Genomic DNA, 23,143 nt, shown 5'->3' with positions numbered 1-23,143 from the left:
GCTCAGCACCAGGAAGCGAATGCCCTCAGCAAACCTGGCAGCGGAAGCAGTCATGAGTTTGCCCACATCGTGCATTCATGATAAAGTTTGCTGTTTGATCATATAGCCTCCAGTGGAGGGCTGAGTTGGTCACATCCCATGGGCCTTCAGCTCCCAACAGCCCACCACCACGCCCAGCTAATTTTTTGTGTGTATTTTTAGTAGAGACAGGGTTTCACCACGTTGGCCAGGCTGGTCTTGAACTTCTGACGTCAAGTGATCCGCCTGCCTCGGCCTCTCAAGAGACCCTCTTAAAAAAGAAAAAAAAAGAGATTAAGATTGTAAATCCTAAAAAAAAAAGCAAAAGCAAAAGCTGTATGTAGATTTCACAGCATCTTTATTTATAGCACTTAAAACCAGGAAAACAGTGCAAATATATCTCATAGGTGAATGGATAAACTAGTACATCAAATATGTATACTACTCTCTAATATAAACAACTTTCATCTGGTGAGATACATGGTGGTAAAAAAATAATAATAAAACAACGATTCATCAACTCATATAAACCTTAGGAGTAATTTGCTGAGTGGCAAACATGCCAAAAGCTTACATACTCTCTATCAATGAAAATTCATATAACTTATTTATATAAAATTTATAAAAACCATTTACAAAAACAATTTTATTTTTATCACATTCATGAAATTATGAAATTGTACTGATAGGAGAAAAGTGGTTGGCAGAGTTAGGTTTGGATGGAGTGTAAGCATAAAACGTAGCATGAGGGACTTTGTGTTCATTAGTTTTATGTGGTTGCAGTGGTTACACAAATCTATACATGTAATACAACTTCTTAGAGTACAAACTAAAAAAGAAAAAAACATAAAAATTAGTCAAATCCCAAATAAGATTAGTTTACTTTATAGTATCCTACCAATGTTGTTTTTATGGTTTTGATAATTATGGTTATGTAGGATATTACATTAATTAATAATGTAACCATTACTAGAAATTAGTTGAAGGACACAAGCAAAGCCTCTAGACTAGTTTTGCAATTTCTTTTGAGTTCAAATTTATTTAAGTTGAAGGTGGTTTTATAAACTGATCATCTCTATAATCTTAGTTAAGCAAGTCCAAATATGTTGTTATGTTAATATATTTAACATATTCAGTTTCTTTTTAAACTACTTAAGTTTGCTTAACGTACAATTAAGCTTAGAGCCAAAGAAAGGAAAAGAGCTAATCATAATATGGGGTGGTTGTTCTGGAGTATTTTCTGACACCAATAAATTCTCTAATTCTCCCACACCAACTGGGTGTTCTACAATTCAATTCTGACATTAACTTCTCCAAGTTAGTGCAGACTCCACAAGTTAAAGGGGCTCAGTCCAAGACTTCCCCCACATCAGATGCCACTCACAAGGACAACCTGCAGTTCTGAATGGTGATAAATTCCGGGTTCCCACTACCCCTACTCAGGTTTGATAATTTGCTACAGGGTTCACAAAACTCAAGAAAACAGCGTACTTTGTTTTACTGGTTATAAAGGATACAAATGAACACTTAAATGAAGAGGTACATAGAGTAGAGCCTAAAAAGGGTTCTCCTAATCTCAGGAGCCTCCATCCCTATGAAGTTGGGGGTGCACCACCCTTCTGGGCTATTTGGAGTTCCCTTAATCTCATTGTCTAATCTAATCTCCAGTACCCCTCCCCTTCCAGGAGGTGGGAGAAATGGGGCACAAAGTTTCCATCCTCTAGTTACTTGATCTTCCTAGGGAACAGCCCCATTCTGAGGCTGTCTAGGGGACCAACCATAAGTCACCTCAGTAGTATAATCAGGTGTAATTAAAAGGGCAGTGCTATGAATAACAACAGCAAAAACAAAACAAAACAAAAAAAAACACTCCTATCACTCATGAAATTCTAAGGGTTTTAGGAGCTCTGTGCCAGGAACCAGGAACAAAGACCAAATGTATTTCTTATTATACCACAATTTTACAAAACAGTAAAAATAAACAGTAATGAGACAGTATATTATGGAGTCATTGGCAAGGCAAGTAGAAATGAGGATTAAGGTATCCTGTCTGAAAATGCACACCAGGTGTATTAGCTGATGTTTAAGGTTATACGTATTGAGAAAAAGCACTCAGATATTCATCATTTTCACCACATTTCATGCCTTCATGAGCTCTTGATAGTTTGCTAAAGGTGTCCCACATTTATTTGATAGTATGTTCGGAACAATTTTACTTTCTATGTGATCTCCTGACAAATGATGAAGCAGAGTGCATCACTGAAATCCTGCCGTTAATACTGTCACCTTAAAGTTATTCTCCAGTGTAAACTTTGACACTCACTGAGGTCATATTTCTGGGTAAAGACTTTGTCATGGTCATCATGTTCCTATCAACAATAAGCTCACTTACGTTGAAATCTATGAGGAAACCTGATTATAAAGTCTATCTTTCCACGGAAGACTTTTCCTAGTCTTTGTATTCACAGAATTTATCTCTGTATACTTTTCAGACATATGAGCAGAAATTATTGCTCAAAACATCTCCACATTAATATAGTTTATTCAACGTGTTTTCATTGACAGAAAATATGAGGTAAAAGACCACTAAAGGCACTACCTTATTTACTGTATTCATCAAGTTGATCTCTAGGGCAAATTATTTCACCTCCTGAGGACAGACACACATCTGTCAACAGGCAGCACCATGTTTATGTTCCAAGTGGCTAGAAACACACTGATTAATGAAGTCTGAGTTGCCACAAAAGCCATTTCCATAGTCACTGTACTAGTAGGGTTTTCTTCTGCATGAGTTCACTTATAAGGAAGGAGCTGTGACTCTCCATTACAGGAGTTTTCAACTTGACTGATTCTACCCATTTCTCTTGTGTGCATTTTCTTATGTTTGACAAGGTTTGATAAGTGGGAGAAGGCTTTCTCACAATCACTGCATCCATACGGCCTCTCTCCTGTATGCGTTCTTTGATGTACATTGAGTACTGACTTTGTGGTGAAGGCTTTTCCACATTCATTGCACTCATAAGGTTTCTCTCCTGTGTGAATTCTCTGATGAGTAATGAGGCCATATTTGTGTGAATAGGATTTTCCGCACTCGGTACATACAAAGGGAGTCTTTCCTGTATGACATCTCTCATGTTGTATGAGGCATATTTTCTGGCTGAAGGCTTTACCACATTCATTGCATTCATAGGGTTTTTCTCCTGTATGAGTTCGCTGATGTATAATAAGAGTGCGCTTTGTGGTGAAGCCTTTACCACATTCATTGCATATGTAAGATTTCTCTCCTGTATGAGTTCGCTGATGTATAATGAGAGTGCGTTTGACAGTGAAGCCTTTTCCACATTCACTGCATACGTAAGATTTTTCTCCTGTATGGGAGCGCTGATGTACAATGAGATTGCTCTTCACGGTAAAGCCTTTTCCACATTCACTGCACATATAGGGTTTCTCTCCAGTGTGAGTTCGCTGATGTACAACAAGATAGCGCTTCATGGTGAAGCCTTTTCCACATTCACTGCATATATAGGGTTTCTCCCCTGTATGAGTTCGCTGATGTACAATGAGATTGCTCTTCACAGTGAAACCTTTTCCACATTCATCGCACACGTAAGGTTTCTCTCCACTATGAGTTCGCTGATGAGCAATTAGATAGCGCTTCATTGTAAAGCCCTTTCCACACTCACTGCACATATAGGATTTCTCTTCTGTATGGGTTTGTTGATGTGTAATGAGCCTACTCTTCACAGTAGAGCCTTTTCTATATTCATTGGGTATACAGATTTTGTCTCTTATATTAGTTTTCAGATACTTATTGAACAGGACACTTCTGGATAATTTCTCACATTGACCACTTCCAGGATTCTCTTGTATACAAATGTTCTCCTGGTAAATGAGCTGAGACTTCCTAAGGAAGGTTTGCTCACATTCAATGCATGCATGGGGTTTCTCAATTTTCTGAGTCCTCTGATGCTTGAAGACTTGGAATTTAGTATGGATGCATTTTGCATTTTCAGAAAATCTAGTTTTAGTATGCGTACATTCATGCTTACCATGTAGAAGCGTTTTCTCACCTCCAATAAACTCAACAGGGTTATTTATTCCATGTCTTCTCTTCTGGTTGATTAAACTTGATTTCAATTTTTTTCTGTACAAGTCAAATGTATCATGATTTTGCACCATAGGAAAATGTGTCTTGCTGAGATGTACAATATTTCTAAGTGTATTCTGTCCATTGCATTGCTGCACACTCTTCAGAAATCTTTGGTTTGGAGAGTGCTCTTGCAGATGACTGTCAACTTTCCTGATTCCTAAGAAAGGACAGAGTAACAAATTCTTCCATGAGAATTGTATGAGATAAAAATGCTTATAAGGCCGGGTGCGGTGGCTCATGCCTGCAATCCCAGCACTTTGGGAGGCTGAGGCGGGCAGATCACGAGGTCAGGAGTTCAAGACCAGCCTGACCAATGTGGTGAAACCCCGTCTCTACTAAAATTACAAAATTAGCCGGGCGTGGTGGCACGTGCCTGTAATCCCAGCTACTCAGGAGGCTGAGGCAGGAGAATCACTTGATCCCAGGAGAACGAGGTTGCAGCGAGCTGAGATTGGGCCATTGCACTCCAGCCTGGGTGATAGAGCGAGACTCAGTTTCAAAAAAAAAAAAAGCTTATGAGATGATTTGCTGGGGGCTGGCTCTTTATTGTCAACTCTATGATCCCAGTATAAAAGGAAATTATGAAGATATAAGCTGAAATAAGTAAGAATCAGATCCAAGAAAAGACAAAAAGTCTCTTTTTTTTTTTTTTTTTTTTTTGAGACGGAGTCTTGCTCTGTCACCCAGGCTGGAGTGCAGTGGCGCAATCTCGGCTCACTGCAGGCTCCGCCTCCCGGGTTCACGCCATTCTCCTGCCTCAGCCTCTCCGAGTAGCTGGGACTACAGGCGCCTGCCACCACGCCCGGCTAATTTTTTTTTGTATTTTTTAGTAGAGACGGGGTTTCACTATGGTCTCGATCTCCTGACCTCGTGATCCGCCCGCCTCGGCCTCCCAAAGTGCTGGGATTACAAGCGTGAGCCACCGCGCCTGGCCACAAAAAGTCTTTAAAGCTATAACAACATTAAAAAAGTTATCAGATGGGGAGATGAATATATAGTGGAGCTGCTTAGGTACCCTCAGATACTTCACATCTGTGACACCTTTCCTTAATGACTACAATAAGACTTCTATAGCCACTGTCCTTGCTGGTTCTCACTTACCTGGACAATTTTTATTCTGGATTTTAGCATCTGTTATCCATGGTTCTTGTCCATGGGCCAACTTGGAGAGTACATCTGGTTTGCTAGTTTGATACCCTGTTCATGTGGAAAGACGAACACAAACATACTGAATTGGAGTCCAGTATGTCAAGATGGGAAAATAATACATTCGATGAAGAAAACAATTTCAAAGTAAGCATTCTCTCTTAGAAGAGATTATACCACTTTGGGGTCAGAGAGGGGACTGAAAATGTAACTCTTCCAAACACCACAGTGACTGTAAAGGTTTGATTAGGTGAGCATAGGACGGTGTCTGGGCATTGTAGGCACCTCTAGGTGACACAGGGGAACTATTCTTACCCAGTGATACTAGGTGGTTATAGTTCTCCACCATCACATCCCGGTACAGGTTCTTCTGAGCAGTGTCCAGGAGCTGCCACTCCTCCCAGCTGAATTCCACAGCCACATCCTCCAGGGACAGTGATTCCTGTAATTACAAAGTCCTATTCAATACGATGTGAACTCCTATTGTTAATACAGAAGTATAAGATAATTTTTTTTTAATTTTCACAATACGGCCTGCATCTATATTCCTTTCTCAAATATACTTTGGTAGGAGCAAAATCCTCTATCTATACATTTTAGCGCATATTTCTAAATATTAAACATAGGCAAATGACATCAGGACAAATAAAACATCCCTACATTACCAATGACTTCACAACCAATATAAGGATCTGTCATGAATAGACTTCACATCTTGAATTCATAAAATAGTGCTTTTAAATAAATGTAAGAGAAAAGATGAAACTATATCTGTATAAAGCACAAAAGGCCCCTAAAGTTGATTAGATTTTTATTTATTTTTTTAATTTTTAAAGAGACAGGGTCTTGCTCTGTAGCCCCAAATGGAGTGCAGTGTCACGGTAATAGCTCAATGCAACCTTGAACTCCTAGGCTCAAGCGACCTTCCCACCTCAGCCTCTCAAGTAACTAGGACTACAGGTGGATGCTACTACCAATTTTTGTAGAGACAGGGTCTTATTATGTTGACCAGGCTGGTCTTGAAGTCCTGGCCTCAAGAGATCCTCCTGCCTCGGCCTTCCAAAGTGCAGGGATTGCGGGTGTGTGCCACTGCACCCAGCAAAAAAAAAAAAAAACTTCTAACAGAAAAACATATATACATATGTGTATTAATGGACAGATTAACAGCATATTGGATACACTGAAGATTATTGGTGAATTGGAATATATAACTGTGGAAATCGCAGAAAATGCAGTACAGAGAAAAAAGATAAATCATAACAAAGAAGTTAATATGTGGGGAAAAGAAAGAGAGATCAGCCTGTTACTGTGTCTATATAGAAGGAAGTAGACATAAGAGACTCCACTGTTAACCTGTGACCCTACCCCCAACCTTGTCCTTGCAAGAGACATGTGCTGTGATGACTTAAGGTTAAAAGGATTTTGGGCGGTGCAGAATGTGCTTTGTTAAACAAGTGCCTAAAGGCTGCTTATGGTTAAAGGTCATCACCATTCTCTTTAATCTAGAGAAAAAGAAAAACATTTGTCTTCTGCCCGTCCCTGGGTGATGAGCACAGCACCGGTGATGGTAAAGATAATTGTGAAAACCGCCTTTAGGAATAAGGTGGGGCTTGCTGGAGCAATACTGCTAAAAGGTTTATGGAGAGGTTCGCATATACATCTCAAAGCACAGCACCGGTGATGGTAAAGATAATTGTGAATAAATACTAAGGGAACTCAGAGGCCGGTGCCGGTGTGGGTCCTCTGTAAGCACAGCACCGGTCCCCTGGGCCCCGCTTTTCCTTCTCTACACTTTGTCTCTGTGTCTTATTCCTTTTCTCAAGTCTTTCGTCCCACCTAACGAGAAGCACCCACAGGTGTGGAGGGGCAAACCACCCCTTCATAATAAATATGAAATACAGTGTTGCAAGACCTAGTGTATGCCCACTTATGGTTTCTAAAAGGGAAAATGGTGTAATAGAGAAGCAATATCTATTAATAAATATCTAAAACCTAAAATATTTCAGGACTAAATACCTCAAATCTCAAATTCAGAAATCCCAACAAGTTCAGAGCAGGAAGTCACAACTGGTGTGACACATCAGATTGAAACTACCATAGATCAAATGCAAAGGGAAAACTATAGAATCATCAAGAGACAAAAGACAGATTACCTACAAAGAAATAACAAAATATACTGATGGCTGACATTTCAATAATAGAATCCAGAAACATATGGAATACAATCTTCAAAGTCCTGATTCTTGCAACAAAAAAGGCCAATTTTGGAAGGTCATTTGGGATTAAAACACATGGCTAGCAGATGACTTGCTGTCTTACAACCATGATATCAAGGACCTGTTTGTCAACTAAACTGTCATTCTCCTGCTTCACAATAACTTTTCAGAGAACTGCAGAGTGTGAAGTAGAGGTAACTAAGATCCAAGGAAATACTGATAAGAGAATCTATGCTATATTACTGTGTGGGATGCTGCATAGTCAAGAAAGTAGACTCATGAGAGGGCACAAGTGCTCAAGCCTGGTCAGCTTATCTCATTCCAAAATCTTTATGTGAGATGTCTATCAACTGGGTAAGTTAAAGTTAAATTTCTACCTCACTCCACAGTCCAAAAGAATTTATTACTGGATGGAAATCTTGGCAGGCCAACTCTAAGGTGTCCTCTGATAATCTCATTTTCTAGCTGCAGTGACTTCTGACATCAACTACCTGGGTTAGGCCAAACTTCCCAGGTTAAAAGCACAATCCTCCACAAGAAGGCCCTTGCTTCAGACACGAGCTGTAAGCTTAAGGCTACACAGATCACCCTCAACTCCTGCGAGCTGGCTACAAATGTGTGGAGCTACCATGACTCCCTCAGGTTTAAAAACTTGATAGAACAACTCAGAGAACCCAAGAAAGTGCTGTGTTTACAATTAGCACTTTACTACTGCAAAATGACACAAATCAGAATCAGCTAAAGGAAAATATGCACAGGGTGAGGTCTGGGAAGGTTCCAAACACAAAGCTGCTGACTGTCCTCTCCTCATGGAATCCTGGGTGGCATTACATTTTCCTGACTACATCGTATAACAATATTCAAGAGTACTTGCCAGCCAGCGAGGCGCACCTAAACTTTGATGTCCAGAGATTTTATTGAGACTTCATTATGTAGGCACAGTTTATTGAAGCATTGCCCATGTAGCTGAGTTCAGTCTCCAGTTCCCTCCCCTTCCTGACTGGTATTACATAGCTCAAAGCCACAACTCTCTAATCACTTAGTGCTCTTTTTGGCATGGGCAGCCCCTATCCAGAGTCATGTCATTGCCATAAATTATCTAGGGACCCACTATGAGTCACCACTATACATGTGGATATAAACTATCAAATATGAGTGGCCTACCATGAATGACAGAGACACTTTTATAACTTGGGTAATTACAAGGGTTTAGAGGTTACCTCCCAGGAATGAAAACAAAGGCTAGCCAAATTCTTTATTACACTCTAGGTGTTCCTGCCCCTTTGCAGTACCATCCTCCTGAGTATCAAGTGGCCTAAAAGCTTGTTTCTAAAGAAAAGAATACAGCAAAAGTGACAAGATGCCACTTTAAGATTACACTCTATATGACTTCCATCTTGCTAGCAGAATCTGTCATTTTCTAGCTTTGATTAAACAATTTGGCACATAGGGGAGCTGCATGTGACAAAAAACTAAAGGTGGGCTTAGGCAAACAGACAGGTAGAAACTGAGGACCTCAACTAAACTGCCTCATTTCTCATTCTGGAAATGAATCCTCCCAATAACCACATAAGTGAGCTTAGAAGCGCATCTTTTCCCATTTCAGCCTTCAGATCAGATTCCAACCCAGCTAACACCTTGACTACAACCCCCATGAGAGACTGTGAATCAAAGTAGCCAGGTAAGCCATGCCCTTATTCCTGAGCCACAGAAAGTGTGAGATTTTTTTTTTAAGTGTTGTTTCAAGTCACTACATTTTGGAGTAATTTCTTAGGTACTAATAGACAATTAATATAAGATGTAAACTTAAGAAGAACTTATGAGGCCAGGAGTGGGGCACATATCTGTAATTACAGTACTTCCAGAGGATAGTTTGAGCCCAGGAGTTTGAGACCAACCTGAGCAACATAGTGAGACCCTATCTCTATTCTCTACAAAGAACAAAAAATTAGCTGGGTGTGGTGGTGGATGCCTGTGGTCTCAGCTATTCAGGAGGCTAAGGCAGGCAGATGGTGGTTGAGGCTGCAGTGAGCCATAATTGTGCTACTGCACTCCATCCTGGGGAAGAGAGCGAGTCCCTGTCTCAAATAAAGAAAAAAAAAAGGAATAAATGAAAACATGTTCATGATATAAGTAAAAAGCTTTAAAAAAAATGACTTCTGCATGGGAAAAAATATTTTGAACAAGCTAAAAGAGAAGTAGACTCTAGAAAACTATTTGCAACATATAAAAGAATCAATATCCAGTCAAGATAAACAATTATAAATAAAACCACAAAAAAATTAAATGAGCAAAGACTACAGATACTTTATGACAGAATAAATAATCCAAAGAAACAACAAAGAGATGAGAAGGATCTGAACCTCACTGGTGAATGGGAAAATGCAAAATAAGGCAAAATAATACTGGATCATCTAGATCATGGAAAATACACAATTTGATAACACAGTTAAGTGTTGGCAAGATTTGCAGCACTGAATGTTCTTTTTGTGCAGTGTTTTCCAACACTAACAACCAATTCTCCAATTATCTAAACATAAACTAGATGTCCAACAATTCAATTCAATTCTGACACTATCTGTGTCAGAATCCACAGATTTAAGGGTTCAATCCCACAAGACTGCCTCCTCTTGAGTTCCTCTGCCCGGCCGCCCCACTGTCTGGGAAGTGAGGAGCGCCTCTGCCCAGTCGCCCGCCATCTGGGAAGTGAGGAGCACTTCTGCCCAGCCGCCCCACACCGCCGCCACCGTCTGGGAAGTGAGGAGCGCCTCTGCCTGGCCCCCGCAACGTCTGGGAAGTGAGGAGAACCTTTGCCCGGCTGCTGTGCGACCCCCCAAGTGTGAAGTGACAGCCTTGTGTGTGATCTTTCTGCCCTCCCCAAGTTTGCATTTTTGACATTAAAGTTTATTTTTCAATTAAAATTTTTAAATTGGAGAATATATAATTTAAAAAAAAAAGACGCCTCCTCTTAAGATGCCAATCACAAGTCCTGGGCTACCAGTATTTCTGACTAACTGGCTATAAATTAGGGGCTCCCACAAACCCCTCCTCAGGTTTGATAATTTACTAGAACAGTTCATAGAACTCAGGAAACACTTTACCTATGGTACCTAGTTAATAATAAAGGATATAACTCAGGAACCGCCAGACTGAAGAAATGCACAGGGCAAGATATGGAAGAGGGTGTGCCAAGCTTCCATTCCTCTCTGGGTGTGGCATCCTCCCAGCACCCTGGTATGTTCACCAACCTGAAGCTTGTTCAAGAGTACAAAAAATTAGCCGGGCATGGTGGTGGGTGCCTGTAGTCCCAGCTACTCGGGAGGCTGAGGCAGGAGAATGGCGTGAATCCGGAGGCAGAGCTTGCAGTGAGCCAAGATCGCGCCACTGCCCTCCAGCCTGGGCATCAGAGCAAGAAGCCATCTCAAAAAAAAAAAAAGAAAGAAAGAAAAAAACTCACAGCCTGGGCGACAGAGCGAGACTCCATCTCAAAATAATAATAATAATAATAATAATAAATCTTTTTTTTTGAGACGGAGTATCGCTCTGTCACCCAGGCTGGAGTGCAGTGGTGCGATCTCAGCTCACTGCAACCTCCACCTCCCGGGTTCAAGGGATTCTCCTGCCTCAGCCTCCTGAGTAGCTGGGACTATAGGCGCGTGCCACCACGCCCAGCTAATTTTTGTATTTTTAGTAGAGACGGGCTTTCACCATGTAGGCCAGGATGGTCTCGATCTCTTGACCTCATGATCCGCCCGGGATTACAGGCGCGAGCCACCATGCCCGGCCTGTTCAAGAGTTTCTATAGAACTTACTCTCCAGTCCATTCCTCCTTTCAGTTCCAGTCCCCTAATGGCTTGGTCTTTCTGGGGACCAGTCTCATCCTGACACTATCTAGAGGTCTCATCATTAGTCACCTCATGAGCAGAAATTCAGGTGTATCACAGGGTTTCCTTATGAATAACAAAAGACACACCTATTCCTCAGGAAGAAATTCCAAGGGTTTTAAGCATGCTGTGCCATGAACTGGGAACAATGACCAAATATACTTCTTATCCATGTCACTTTCTATATACCAGACTGTGAAAAATAAATATACATTTGGTCTCTGCCCTCCAAATCTTTGGAATTGCTGAAGTGTCTTTTACATGCTATTGAGATGACTGGTGCCTGGGGCTCTTCCATGGCCTAAGGAAGGGAGCTGGTTGCCAGGGGAACTAACCTTGTGATAGTTGGAACTTTCAGTCTCACCTCTCCAACCAACCCCTGACCTCTGTGGAAGGGAGAGGTGATGGAAATTGAGCTTACCACCAATAGTTAATGAATAAATTATGCCTATGTAATGAACCCACCAAAACAGTAAAAGCATGAGGTTGAGAGCTTCCAGGCTGCTGAACATAGGGCAGTCCTGGAAGGGCAGAATACCCAGAAAGGGCATGGAAGCCCTGAGGCCCTTCCCCATTACCTAACCTATGCATCTTTTCCAACTGGCCATTCCTGAGTTGTACTCTTTCATAATAAGCCAGTAATCTAGTAAGTAAACTGTCTTCCTGCATTTTTTGAGCCTTCTAGCAGATGAATAGATCTGAGAAGGGGGTTGTGGGGACATCCAATTGGTAGCCAAGTCCAAAAGAAGTTGTGAGTAACCTGGGGACCCAGTACTTTTCAGGGGGGCAGTCTTGTGGGACTGAGCCCTCAACCTGTGGAGTCTGTCCTAAGTCTAGGCAATTAGTGTCAGAATTGAGTAAATTTTAGAATACCTAATAGGTATGGAGAATTGAATTGATGTGTGGGAAAAACCCCACATATCTGGTGTCAGATGTGGGGAAAGAAAGAGAGATCAGACTGTTACTGTGTCTATGTAGAAGGAAGTAGACATGAGACTCCATTTTGTTCTGTACTAAGAGAAAGTCTTCTGCCTTGAGATGCTGTTAATCTGCAACCCTAGCCCCAACCCTGTGCTCGCAGAAATATATGCTGTGTTGACTCAACGTTTACTGGATTTAGGGCTATGCAGAATGTGCTTTGTTAAAAAAGCACTTGAAGGCAGTATGCTTGTTAAAAGTCATCACCATTCTCTAATCTCAAGTACCCAGGAACACAATACACTGCGGAAGGCCACAGGGGCCTCTGCCTAGGAAAGCCAGGTATTGTCCAAGGTTTCTCCCCAAGTGATAGCCTGAGATATGGCCTCGTGGGAAGGGAAAGACCTGACCATCCCCTAGTCCGACACCGAGGGACACCTGTAAACGGTCTGTGCTGAGAAGGATTAGAAAAAGAGGAAGGCCTCTTTGCAGTTGAGATAAGAGGAAGGCATCTGTCTCCTGCCAACCACTTGGGAGGCTGAGGCAAGAGAATGGTGTGAACCTGGGAGGCAGAGCTTGCAGTGAGCCAAGACCGCTCCACTGCACTCCAGCCTGGGTGACAGAGCAAGACTCTGTCTCAAAATAAATAAATAAATAAATTAGTAATAAAAAAAAAAAGTTGGTTGGCAGGCACCAGCATGCAAAGAATGCCAATATTCCAAAAATGGTCTGGAGTATGTACATTAAAATGACAACCATAGTTCCTTCTTGAGTGGTGATTCATGTATCATTGTAATGGTCAAAAGTTGAACTACCAACAAAGCATGCATTCTTTCAAATTGAGTCTACTTTTTTTTCCTTCTTTTTGAGACAAGGTCTTACTTTGTTACCCAGGTTGGAGTGCAGTGGTGCAAACATGGCTCACTGTAGCCTCGTCCTCCTGAGCTCTAGCAATTCTCCCACCTTAGCCTCCCGAGTAGCTGGGACTACAGGTGTGCACCACCACACCCAGCTAATTTTTGTATTTTTTGTAGAGACGGGGTTTCACCATGTTGCCCAGGCTGGTCTTGAACTCCTGAGCTCAAGCGATCCAGAATCTACTTCTTAAGGCAAAATGAACCCCCACCTCTACTCCCAAAAGCAATCTAAGTTAATTTCTCCCTAGAACACAATTATCCCAGTATATACTTCCTTAAGTTCAACTGACTTTTTCAGGCCACCATAAATCTATCAAAAAATCAAAGGGAAAATATCACCTGGGTCTTGATCATTTTCTTCTGTGCTCAGAAAATAGTGGATAACATGGACTATACGTCTTTGTCTCTTCTGCATTTGCCATGAAGTTTTTGAAGTTTTCCTAGTCAGAAATATTAGTGTCCACTTAAAGTTGTCCCCAGAAATTATGATATCCAAGGCCAGCAACCTCCTTCTTCTTCCTTCATTGCTTCACTTGAGTTATCTTGCTTCTGGGAGCCAGGACCTGAGGACTGATAAACAAAATGGCTTTAAGTGTACGTTAACCCTGGGTCCAGACATTGTCACTGCTGCTCTGCACTTACCTTAAATATAAGACCCTAATATTTCTAACAGTTCCTTTATTTGGTGCCTCAGAGGTTTTCATGGTTCTAAATGTGTGAAAGCTATGCCTTTCTTTTGTAAAGTAGAAGTGGCATGACTATTATAGAGAAGGTGGGAAAGCAGAACCGGCACAGCACAATGCCTCAGAGGCAGGTGTCTGGGGAAAAGAAAGAGAGATCAGACTGTTACTGTGTCTATGTAGAAGGAAGTAGACATGAGACTCCATTTTGATCTGTACTAAGAGAAATTCTTCTGCCTTGAGATGCTGTGAATCTGTAACTCTAGCCCAACCCTGTGCTCGCAGAGACATGTGCTGTGTTGACTCAAGGTTTAATAGATTTAGGCCTGTGCAGGATGTGCTTTGTTAAAAAAAAAAAGTACTTGAAGGCAGTATGCTTGTTAAAAGTCATCGCCATTCTCTAATCTCTGAGTACCCAGGGACACAATACACTGCAGAAGTCCGCAGGGACCTCTGCCTGGGAAAGCCAGGTATTGTCCAAGGTTTCTCCCCATGTGATAGCCTGAGATATGGCCTCGTGGGAAGGGAAAGACCTGACCGTCCCCCAGCCGGACACCTGTAAAGGGTCTCTGCTGAGGAGGATTAGTAAAAGAGGAAGGCCTCTTTGCAGTTGAGATAAGAGGAAGGCATCTGTCTCCTCCTCGTCCCTGGGAATGGAATGTCTCGGTGTAAAACCCCATCGTCTGTTCTATTTACTGAGATAGGAGAAAACTGCCTTAGAGCTGGAGGTGAGACATGCTGGCGGCAATACAGCTCTTTATTGCACCGAAATGTTTGTGTGCGTGCACATCAAGGCACAGCACCTTTCCTTAAACTTATTTATGACACAGAGACCTTTGTTCACATGTTTTCCTGCTGACCCTCTCCCCCTATTACCCTATTGTCCTGCCACATCCCCTTCTCCAAGATGGTAGAGATAGTGATCAATAAATACTGAGGGAACTCAGAGACCAGTGCCTGCGTGGGTCCTCCGTATGCTGAGCGCCGGGTCTCCTGGGCCCACTTTTCTTTCTCTGTACTTTGTCTCTGTCTCTTATTTCTTTTCTCAGTCTCTCATCCCACCTGACAAGAAAGACCCACAGGTTGTGGAGGGGCTGGCCCCCTTCAAGGTGAATTCTCAGACAGATTAGTTTTAGGAAAGAGAACACATGGAAGGCTCCAAGAATGTTTTTAAAAACCATGTGTGCCCATGTACTGGTTCAAAAGTCTCTGTAAGCTCTACGGGTATACATACCTCGTGTCAAGACCAATGTACTAAGCAAATCAAAAGAACTGTCTCATTTCACATTATGCGCTAAAGGAGTAACTTTACCCAAGAGAGCTTTGTCCTTTGCCCACAGTTCCTATGAGGCAAACTCTAAACCTTTGGAATACGCTGCTTGACAAAACTGTCTTTGGTTATCAGGGCAATTTAAGCCATGCCAAATTGTCTATCCTAATAATGTGATTTACTGTGGGAGGCCTTGGACCACGTGGTATTAGTTTGATATCTGGAGGAGCTGGAGATTGAAGTCAGCCTCATAGGCAGTCAATTGTGTGTATGTTAACTGATATCCAATAAAACTCTGGACACCAAGGCCTAGGTGAGTGGCAACAATGGTTACAATGGCTGGCAATAATAATATAAGGGTGTATATATAAGGATATGATAATTTAAAAACGTATGAAGCAAAACAGAATGAGAGAGGATTAGACAATTCAACAATAATAATTGAAGACTACATCACCCTACTTGCAATAATAAAGAAAACAAATAGAAACTCAGCAAGGATACCAAAAACTTGAACAACATTATCAACCAACTAGACTTAACTAACATTTAACACTGCACTCAACAGCAGTAAAATAAACATTTTTTTCAAGAGCACATGTTATGTTCTCCAGGAAAGATAATATCCCATTTGATAGCCTGAGATAGGGCCTCGTGGGAAGGGAAAGACCCGACCATTCCCCAGCCTGACATCCGTAAAAGGTCTGTGCTGAGGAGGATTAGTAAAAGAGGAAGGCCTCTTTTACTGGGATATGCTGGGATATAAAACAAGTGTCAATAAATTCTAAATATATTTTCCAACCACAACAATTTAATTATAAATCAATATCAGAATGAAATTTAGAAAATATCCAAATATTTGGAAATAAAATAGCACAGATCTGAATAACCAAGCTTAAAAAGAAAATCATGAGCCAGGCACGGTGTGGCTCACACCTGTAATTCCAGCACTTTGGGAAGCTGAGATGGGTGGATCACTTGAGGCCAGAAGTTCCAGACCAGACTGGCCAACATGGTGAAACCCCACGTCTACTAAAAATACAAAAAATTAGCCAGGCACGGTGGCACGCGCCTGTAATCCCAGTAATCCCAGCTATTAAGGAGGCCAAGATGGAAGAATCGCTTCAACCCAGGAGGTGGGAGCGGAGACCGCGCCATCGCACTCCAGCAAGGGCGAGAGCAAGACCCTGTCTCAAAAAAAAAAAAAAAAAAAAAAAAGAGAGGAAAAAGAAAATCACATGGGAAACTGGACAATATTTTGAACTGACTGGAAACAAAAACACAACATAAACATCAATTAGCTGTCCCTAAAGGACTTGTGTTAAAAAAAAAAACTTTAAATCAGAAAAGAAAAAAAAACCTGTATCAGAAAACACCCTTAAATGATTACTCATTGTCCAAACTGAAAAACTATAAAACGAGGAGCAATTAAAACACAAACCAATTTGACTAAAAAAATAAAGAGGAAAGTGGAAATCGGTGGAAAAACAGAAACACATTTTTTTTAAAAAGCGCCCAACGAAGAATACGAAAAGTGACTGAAAAGATCAGTAAAATTGATACCCATTAATTAGAGTGATCAAGGAAAAAAGACACAAGTTACCTTGTGTCTAAAGAATGACATAGCTTTCACACATTTAGAACCTTATTTTATTGCCCCAGGGTGTAAAAGCCTCCGAGGCATCAAATAAAGGAACTATTAGAAATATTAGGTCCTTTATTTAAGGAAAGTGCACAGCAGCAGTGACAATCAGGAATGTAAGATGTAACATTATCACTGCTGACTTTACAAAGCTTAAACAGCTTATAAAGTGACGTCATGAATTTTACGTCACAGATCTCTGTCTCCCTATGAGAAGAGTGGCGATGTGGAAAGACAAAGTTTTTGGTACGGACCGCGGGGACGGACTTGAACTTGATGGAGGGAAGTGGATTTGAGCAGGGGAAATGCAGCCTTCAAGTCTGTCCCCGCATTCAAGGTTTCAACCAATTATCAAGGGGCTCTGGCCTCCTCACACACTGACAGTCCCTACCAGGCTTCTCCGTGACTCAGTCCTATATTAAATCCCATATGAAACCCCAAACAGGTCTAGGAAATTAAGAGGACATCTCCTCAACCCAGACATCTCTAAGGCTGAGCCCCACATTAAATCGAGACCCTGAACGAGACCCCCGCGTTCACGGGTACGAACTTCTCATTCCAGTTCCCAATCACTGAGCCCCACAAGCCAAGTGACTCACAAGGGCCCCAAACCCAGACAGAGTCGGACTCGTCGCTGATTTCCTCAGACTCTTCATCCCTACAGCCAAAGGCCCCGTCATTAACGCCCCGCTTCCTCAGCGACTGCGTTCAAATACAGCCCCAATCAGGATGCTCCACGTACCATCGGTACACAGACCCACAGGCCGCGAGTCCATGCCCAGAACTCGACTCACCCGAGCCCGAACCTCTCCAGACACCACCGGCAGCGACAAAACGCCGCATCCACGTCCGAAAACGCTTCCTATTCAGACGCGCTCCTGCGCGGCCTACGAGAAGCTGAGCGGTGAAGAAGATGAAGTGAGGCAAGGACCACGGAGCCTGCCCGGGATCGCAAGTTCAGACTGCGGGCGCCGCTCTATGAGGTCACAGGGCTGCGCCTATCGCAGCGTTTCTGACAGGAGCGGCCATAATGGCTGTGGGAATCACTCTTAGCCACCTCAGTGCCTTTCTCTCTTCGTTGCAAGGGACACTCAAGAGTCGGGTGCCCAGCCAAGGCCAACACGGCGCAGTGGCATTCTATTCAGCCTGCTGTGGGGAAAAAAGATGGCGGCACCCTTTGTGCCCATTATAGCTGAGAGTGGAGCCTTAGCTGGAGCACCACGGGCACGGCCATCTTAGAGGAAGGCAGCAGCCGTAGGGCAGAGAAGATGCTCATATCCAGGACAATTTGGAAAAATAAACAAGGTTTGAAGAAGCCACGGTGCTGGCCAGGAAGCAGTCACAGAGTTGCCAAAACCAGTGGTCACTGAAAGTGTTAGATTTGGGGATAGGGCGGGTGTTGTGGACTGGGTAAGGCTTTTGTAGGTTAGATTAGACTCTGACTGAATGGACGAAGCCGAGAATAGGAGTGATGCTCCATTAAATGCTAATACCCACATGGGGCTTGCTATTAAACCTACTGCCAGTGGGGAAAGGGATGAGGAGGTGAAGGTGCAACTGTGTTAATATCTACATGTTTCCTTCCAGAAGTAAAGGAAGATGACAGTGGGGCACTTAAGAATATGAAATTATTAGAATGCGATCATCCTACTTTGCAATGTTTCCAGATTTTTTGAAAAGTCACACTTAAAAAATATTAGTTCTATTTTTGCAGATGTTGGTGTTGTAACTGTAGAAGATTTAAGTAAATATTGTATTTTTGGAAGGCAACCTAGAGCCAATTTAATTTTTTCGTTTTCTTTGACACAGCAATTCTAAAAGCCATTTAGTCAAAAGCTGTCTTAATATTAACCACAACTTTTGTAATTTACAAGAAAAAGGGAATTACAATGAGAGATGAATACTTTGGTAAATTATGGAACATCTGCTCAACTGTAAGAGTATATATAAATTTAAAAGAATATACTACAATTGTTTTATAAAAAAGAAAACTATATTTGTCAGAGGACAAAAAAATGATCTGCAGGATAGTATATATTTTATGATCTTGTTATTGGAAGAAATCATAAACATCTTTTGGAAAATTGTGATTGGTTAAACAAGACATTTAGTTCGAATTAATATTGTTTGTGTTCATAGGTAGAGAATGCCATGTTTTTACTTGAAAAATATTCCCAATTTATACTTAGTTTTACTATCTCTGTATCATAATCATGAATATATTATAAAACATGTTGATCTTAGAAAAAAATTAGGTATGATGATGTACAAGTTCATGGCATGATAAATGCAAAATAGGCTGTTTTCTTTCAGAAAATATACTCATGCATTTGAAAAATTCTGGAGAATATACTAACAATATTTGACTGTTCCTTACAATTATGGTGACTTAAAATTTCTTCATTTTACTTACGTTTTGTAATTTCTAGAGAATAAGAATTTCATGTTCGTATAATTTCTTAAGTGTTATAACATATTCCATCCAGGATTAAATATCAGCCCCGTTCATCTGGAATGTTAATCTCTGGTAGGTAAGTTTAGCACCTGGTCCACAGCACTATGAGCAGCCCATGATGGGACCCTCACTGATCATTTCCAGGAGTGAGCTGATACAACTTTGCCACGGCAGGCTGTGCTGATTCACAGGACAAGGAAGGTGATTCAAGGGCCTGGTTGGTGGAGCACTTTTGTCTGATTCATTGCTGGAGACAATCTGCCCTGAATCCATCCTGTTACAGTGTGGGAGTGGTGATGGGAGCACCAATCCACAGTTTAGGGCAGAGATGTTCAAATTTAAGAAGGCTCTTTTTATAAATGCAGAATCTGAACCCCATCCCCAGAAATTCCAGCTTGGAAAGTCTGGGGAATGACTCAAGAATTTGCCTTCTTTTACAAGCTTCTCAGAGAATGCTGAGGCAGGAACCCCAAAGAAAACACTTAGAAAGTTCTATAGTGTTCTGGACTTAAAAATATGATGGCTGTCTCCCCACAGTATATTTAGGCTTTGGTTCAAATTATATCTGCACAGAAAAGCCTTCCCTGAACTCTTCCTAAAATAACTCTGGTTACAATCTATGAACTTACTAGGCTTTATATTTCTTCCTAGCGCTTATCTGAATTCGATTTTGTATTTATCTTACTCAGTCTCCTTTACCAGACTGTATGTCATATCAAAGCCAGCACTTTGCCTGTTTTGTTCATTGATGTGTCTCCATTGTCTACAACATGCCTGCCATGGTGTTGAAGCTCAAAAAATATTTTCAAAGAAGTAAATTACTCAATATGGAGTCAGGGATTGAATTCTGCCACAATACTCTATGGCAATTGTCTATTACTTTTATAAAGAGAACTTGCCATTTATAAAGTGGATTAATCTCATTAGATCCAGGGAAATAACTCTGGATAGAGAAAAAAGGAACCCTGTTTCTAGGGAAACTAGTAATTTTTTGCCACCAAGCCTGCTCAAAGAGAAATGATTAAGTAAGTTCACATAAAAAGGAAATAACTAAAGGAAATATAACATCAGGAATGAAGAAAAAGGAACAGAAAGGGTAAATATGTTATAAAATATAATATGCTTTTGAGTTTTAAAAATTGGGTTTCCTGGTTGGAAGCAAAAGTTACCATTTTACTTGATATGGTTCTCAGTGGATGTAGAGATGCTGAATGTCATTTTCTGTTAGGGATGTGTAAGTTGAGGCCATGATCATATACTGCCACACACCTAATAGGAAAGCTAAAGCACACTGGCAATGCCAAGAGCTAGAAAGGGCATGGAACAAATGGAATGCTCACACACTGGTGGTGGGAATGTATACTAGTACAGCCACTCTGGGAAAGAGTTTGGCCGTTTCTTATAAACACATTTACCATATTCACCAGCAGTCATGACCCCAGTGTCTATCCCAAATATATAAAAACTTATGTTCGCACAATATCAGGTACACAAATAGTCACAGCATCTTTATTTATAACAGCAAAACACTGGAAACAACCCAAATGTCCATCAACAGTGAATGTATACACAAACCCTGGTGCATCCATTTAAAAGAATACTAACTCAGTAACAAAAATTAAAACTATTTAGATACCCAACAACTTGGATAGATCTTGAGGGTAATTTGCTGAGTGAACAAAGCCCTATCTCAAAGGTTGCGTACCTTACGATTCCATTTTAATAGCATTCTTGAAATGACAAAATTAGAGTGATGGGATCAGTGGCTACCATGGGTCATATTGGGAGGACAGTGTGAGTATAAAGAGGTAGCAAGAGGAGGCTGGGTGTGGTGACTCATGCCTATAATCCCAGCACTTTGGGAGGCTGAGGCGGATGGACCGCCTGGGGTCAAGAGTTCAAGGCCAGCCTGGCCAGCATAGTGAAACCCCGTCTCTACTAAAAATACAAAAATTAGTCGAGCGTGGTGGTGGGTGCCTGTAATCCCAGCTACTTAGGAGGCTGAGGCAGGAAAATCGCTTGAACCTGGGAGGCAGGGTTGCAGTGAGCCAAGATCATGCTATTGCACTCCAGCCTGGGCAACAAGAGCAGAACTCCGTGGTTTTTATTATTATGGTTATGTAAGATAACATTGATGATGCTAAGCAAAGGATACTCAGGAAACTTTTGTATATTTTGTAATCTCTTCTGAATCTAGAATTATTATTATTTTTTTTTTGAGACGGAGTCTCGCTCTGTCACCCAGGCTGGAGTGCAGTGGCGCGATCTCGGCTCACTGCAAGCCCCGCCTCCCGGGTTCACGCCATTCTCCTGCCTCAGCCTCTCCTAGTAGTTGGGACTACAGGCGCCCGCCACCACGCCTGGCTAATTTTTTGTATTTTTAGTAGAGACGGGGTTTCACCGTGGTCTCAATCTCCTGACCTCGGGATCCGCCCGCCTCGGCCTCCCAAAGTGCTGGGATTACAAGCGTGAGCCACCGCGCCCGGCCTCTGAATCTAGAATTATTTCTTTTTTTTTTTTTTTTTTTGAGACGGAGTCTCGCTCTGTCCCCCAGGCTAGAGTGCAGTGGCGCGATCTCGGCTCACTGCAAGCTCCGCCTCCCGGGTTCACGCCATTCTCCTGCCTCAGCCTCTCCGAGTAGCTGGGACTACAGGCGCCCGCCACCGCGCCTGGCTAATTTTTTGTATTTTTAGTAGAGACGGGGTTTCACCGTGGTCTCGATCTCCTGACCTCGTGATCCGCCCGCCTCGGCCTCCCAAAGTGCTGGGATTACAAGCGTGAGCCACCGCGCCCGGCCTAGAATTATTTCAAAACAAATTTTAGAGGCCGGGCGCGGTGGCTCAAGCCTGTAATCCCAGCACTTTGGGAGGCCGAGGCAGGCGGATCACGAGGTCAGGAGATCGAGACCATCCTGGCTAACACGGTGAAACCCCGTCTCTACTAAAAAAAAAAATACAAAAAATTAGCCGAGCGCGGTGGCGGGTGCCTGTAGTCCCAGCTACTCGGGAGGCTGAGGCAGGAGAATGGCGTGAACCCGGGAGGCAGAGCTTGCAGTGAGCCGAGATCGCGCCACTGCACTCCAGCCTGGGGGACAGAGCAAGACTCCGTCTCAAAAAAAAAAAAAACAAATTTTAGAAAAATAATATTTAAGGCATTTTTGTAAACTACATAATGGTACCTACTAACTTGGATAAACATCCAAATATACTGAATCACACTTATCAGTAAATTGAAAAAATTAACTTGGGGACTATAATATGTAAGAACTAATAAATAATACCAGGTTGGCACAGAAAACACCTGTGTTATATATAGCACTAAAATTTAATCAGTGATAAGAATAGCCCGCTTTACAATTATGGAATCACTGATAATATGATGGAAGGTATGCTGTCCTAGAATAGATATCAAGTGTATCATGAGTTTAGATTTGTGACAGAAAGTCCTCAAATATGTTTTTTTTTTTTTTTTTTTGAGGCAGAGTTTTGCTCTTGTTGCCCAGGCTGGAATGCAATGGCGCAATCTTGGCTCACTGCAACCTCTGCCTCCCAGATTCAAGTGATTCTCCGGCTTAGCCTCCAGAGTAGCTGGGACTACAGGCATGAGCCACCACGCCCGGCTAATTTTGTATTTTTAGTAGCGAGGGGGTTTCACCATGTTGGTCAGGCTGGTCTCAAACTCCCGACCTCAAGTGATCCACCCACCTTGGCCTCCCAAAGTGCTGGGATTACAGGCGCAAGCCACCGTGCCCGGCATTATGTATCATGAGACTTTTTTACTTCATGAATTTCCTGATCCTTTGTAAAGTTACTCTTCATATAAGTTTTATTTCTGTATGAAGTAATGA

The 23,143-nt window shown here is 41.9% G+C and overlaps 1 protein-coding gene across 7 annotated transcripts; it reads right to left on the bottom strand.

Moving 5' to 3' along the window:
* Nucleotides 1-359: 359 nt before the first annotated feature.
* ZNF614 (zinc finger protein 614) lies at nucleotides 360-21,876 on the bottom strand. 7 transcript variants are annotated; one of them, XM_063615615.1, is made up of 5 exons: nucleotides 17,584-21,874; nucleotides 13,589-13,819; nucleotides 5,630-5,756; nucleotides 5,270-5,365; nucleotides 360-4,325 (listed from the first exon to the last, which is right to left on the bottom strand). In XM_063615615.1, the coding sequence occupies exons 2-5, from the start codon at nucleotides 13,601-13,603 to the stop codon at nucleotides 2,812-2,814; spliced, it is 1,752 nt and encodes a 583-aa protein (XP_063471685.1). In that variant the 5' UTR covers nucleotides 13,604-13,819; nucleotides 17,584-21,874; the 3' UTR covers nucleotides 360-2,811. The 7 variants fall into 7 exon arrangements, with proteins under 7 accessions (XP_063471685.1, XP_055094877.1, XP_055094878.1 ...); XM_055238902.2 differs by having other exon boundaries at nucleotides 17,636-21,874; XM_055238903.2 differs by having other exon boundaries at nucleotides 13,589-13,812; nucleotides 17,636-21,874.
* Nucleotides 21,877-23,143: the final 1,267 nt, after the last annotated feature.

This window comes from Symphalangus syndactylus, chromosome 13, assembly GCF_028878055.3.
Source record: "Symphalangus syndactylus isolate Jambi chromosome 13, NHGRI_mSymSyn1-v2.1_pri, whole genome shotgun sequence".
NCBI classification, from domain to species: Eukaryota; Metazoa; Chordata; class Mammalia; order Primates; family Hylobatidae; genus Symphalangus; species Symphalangus syndactylus.
Note: the sequence above shows the minus strand (reverse complement) of the source record. Positions and strands in the feature narration are given on the sequence as shown.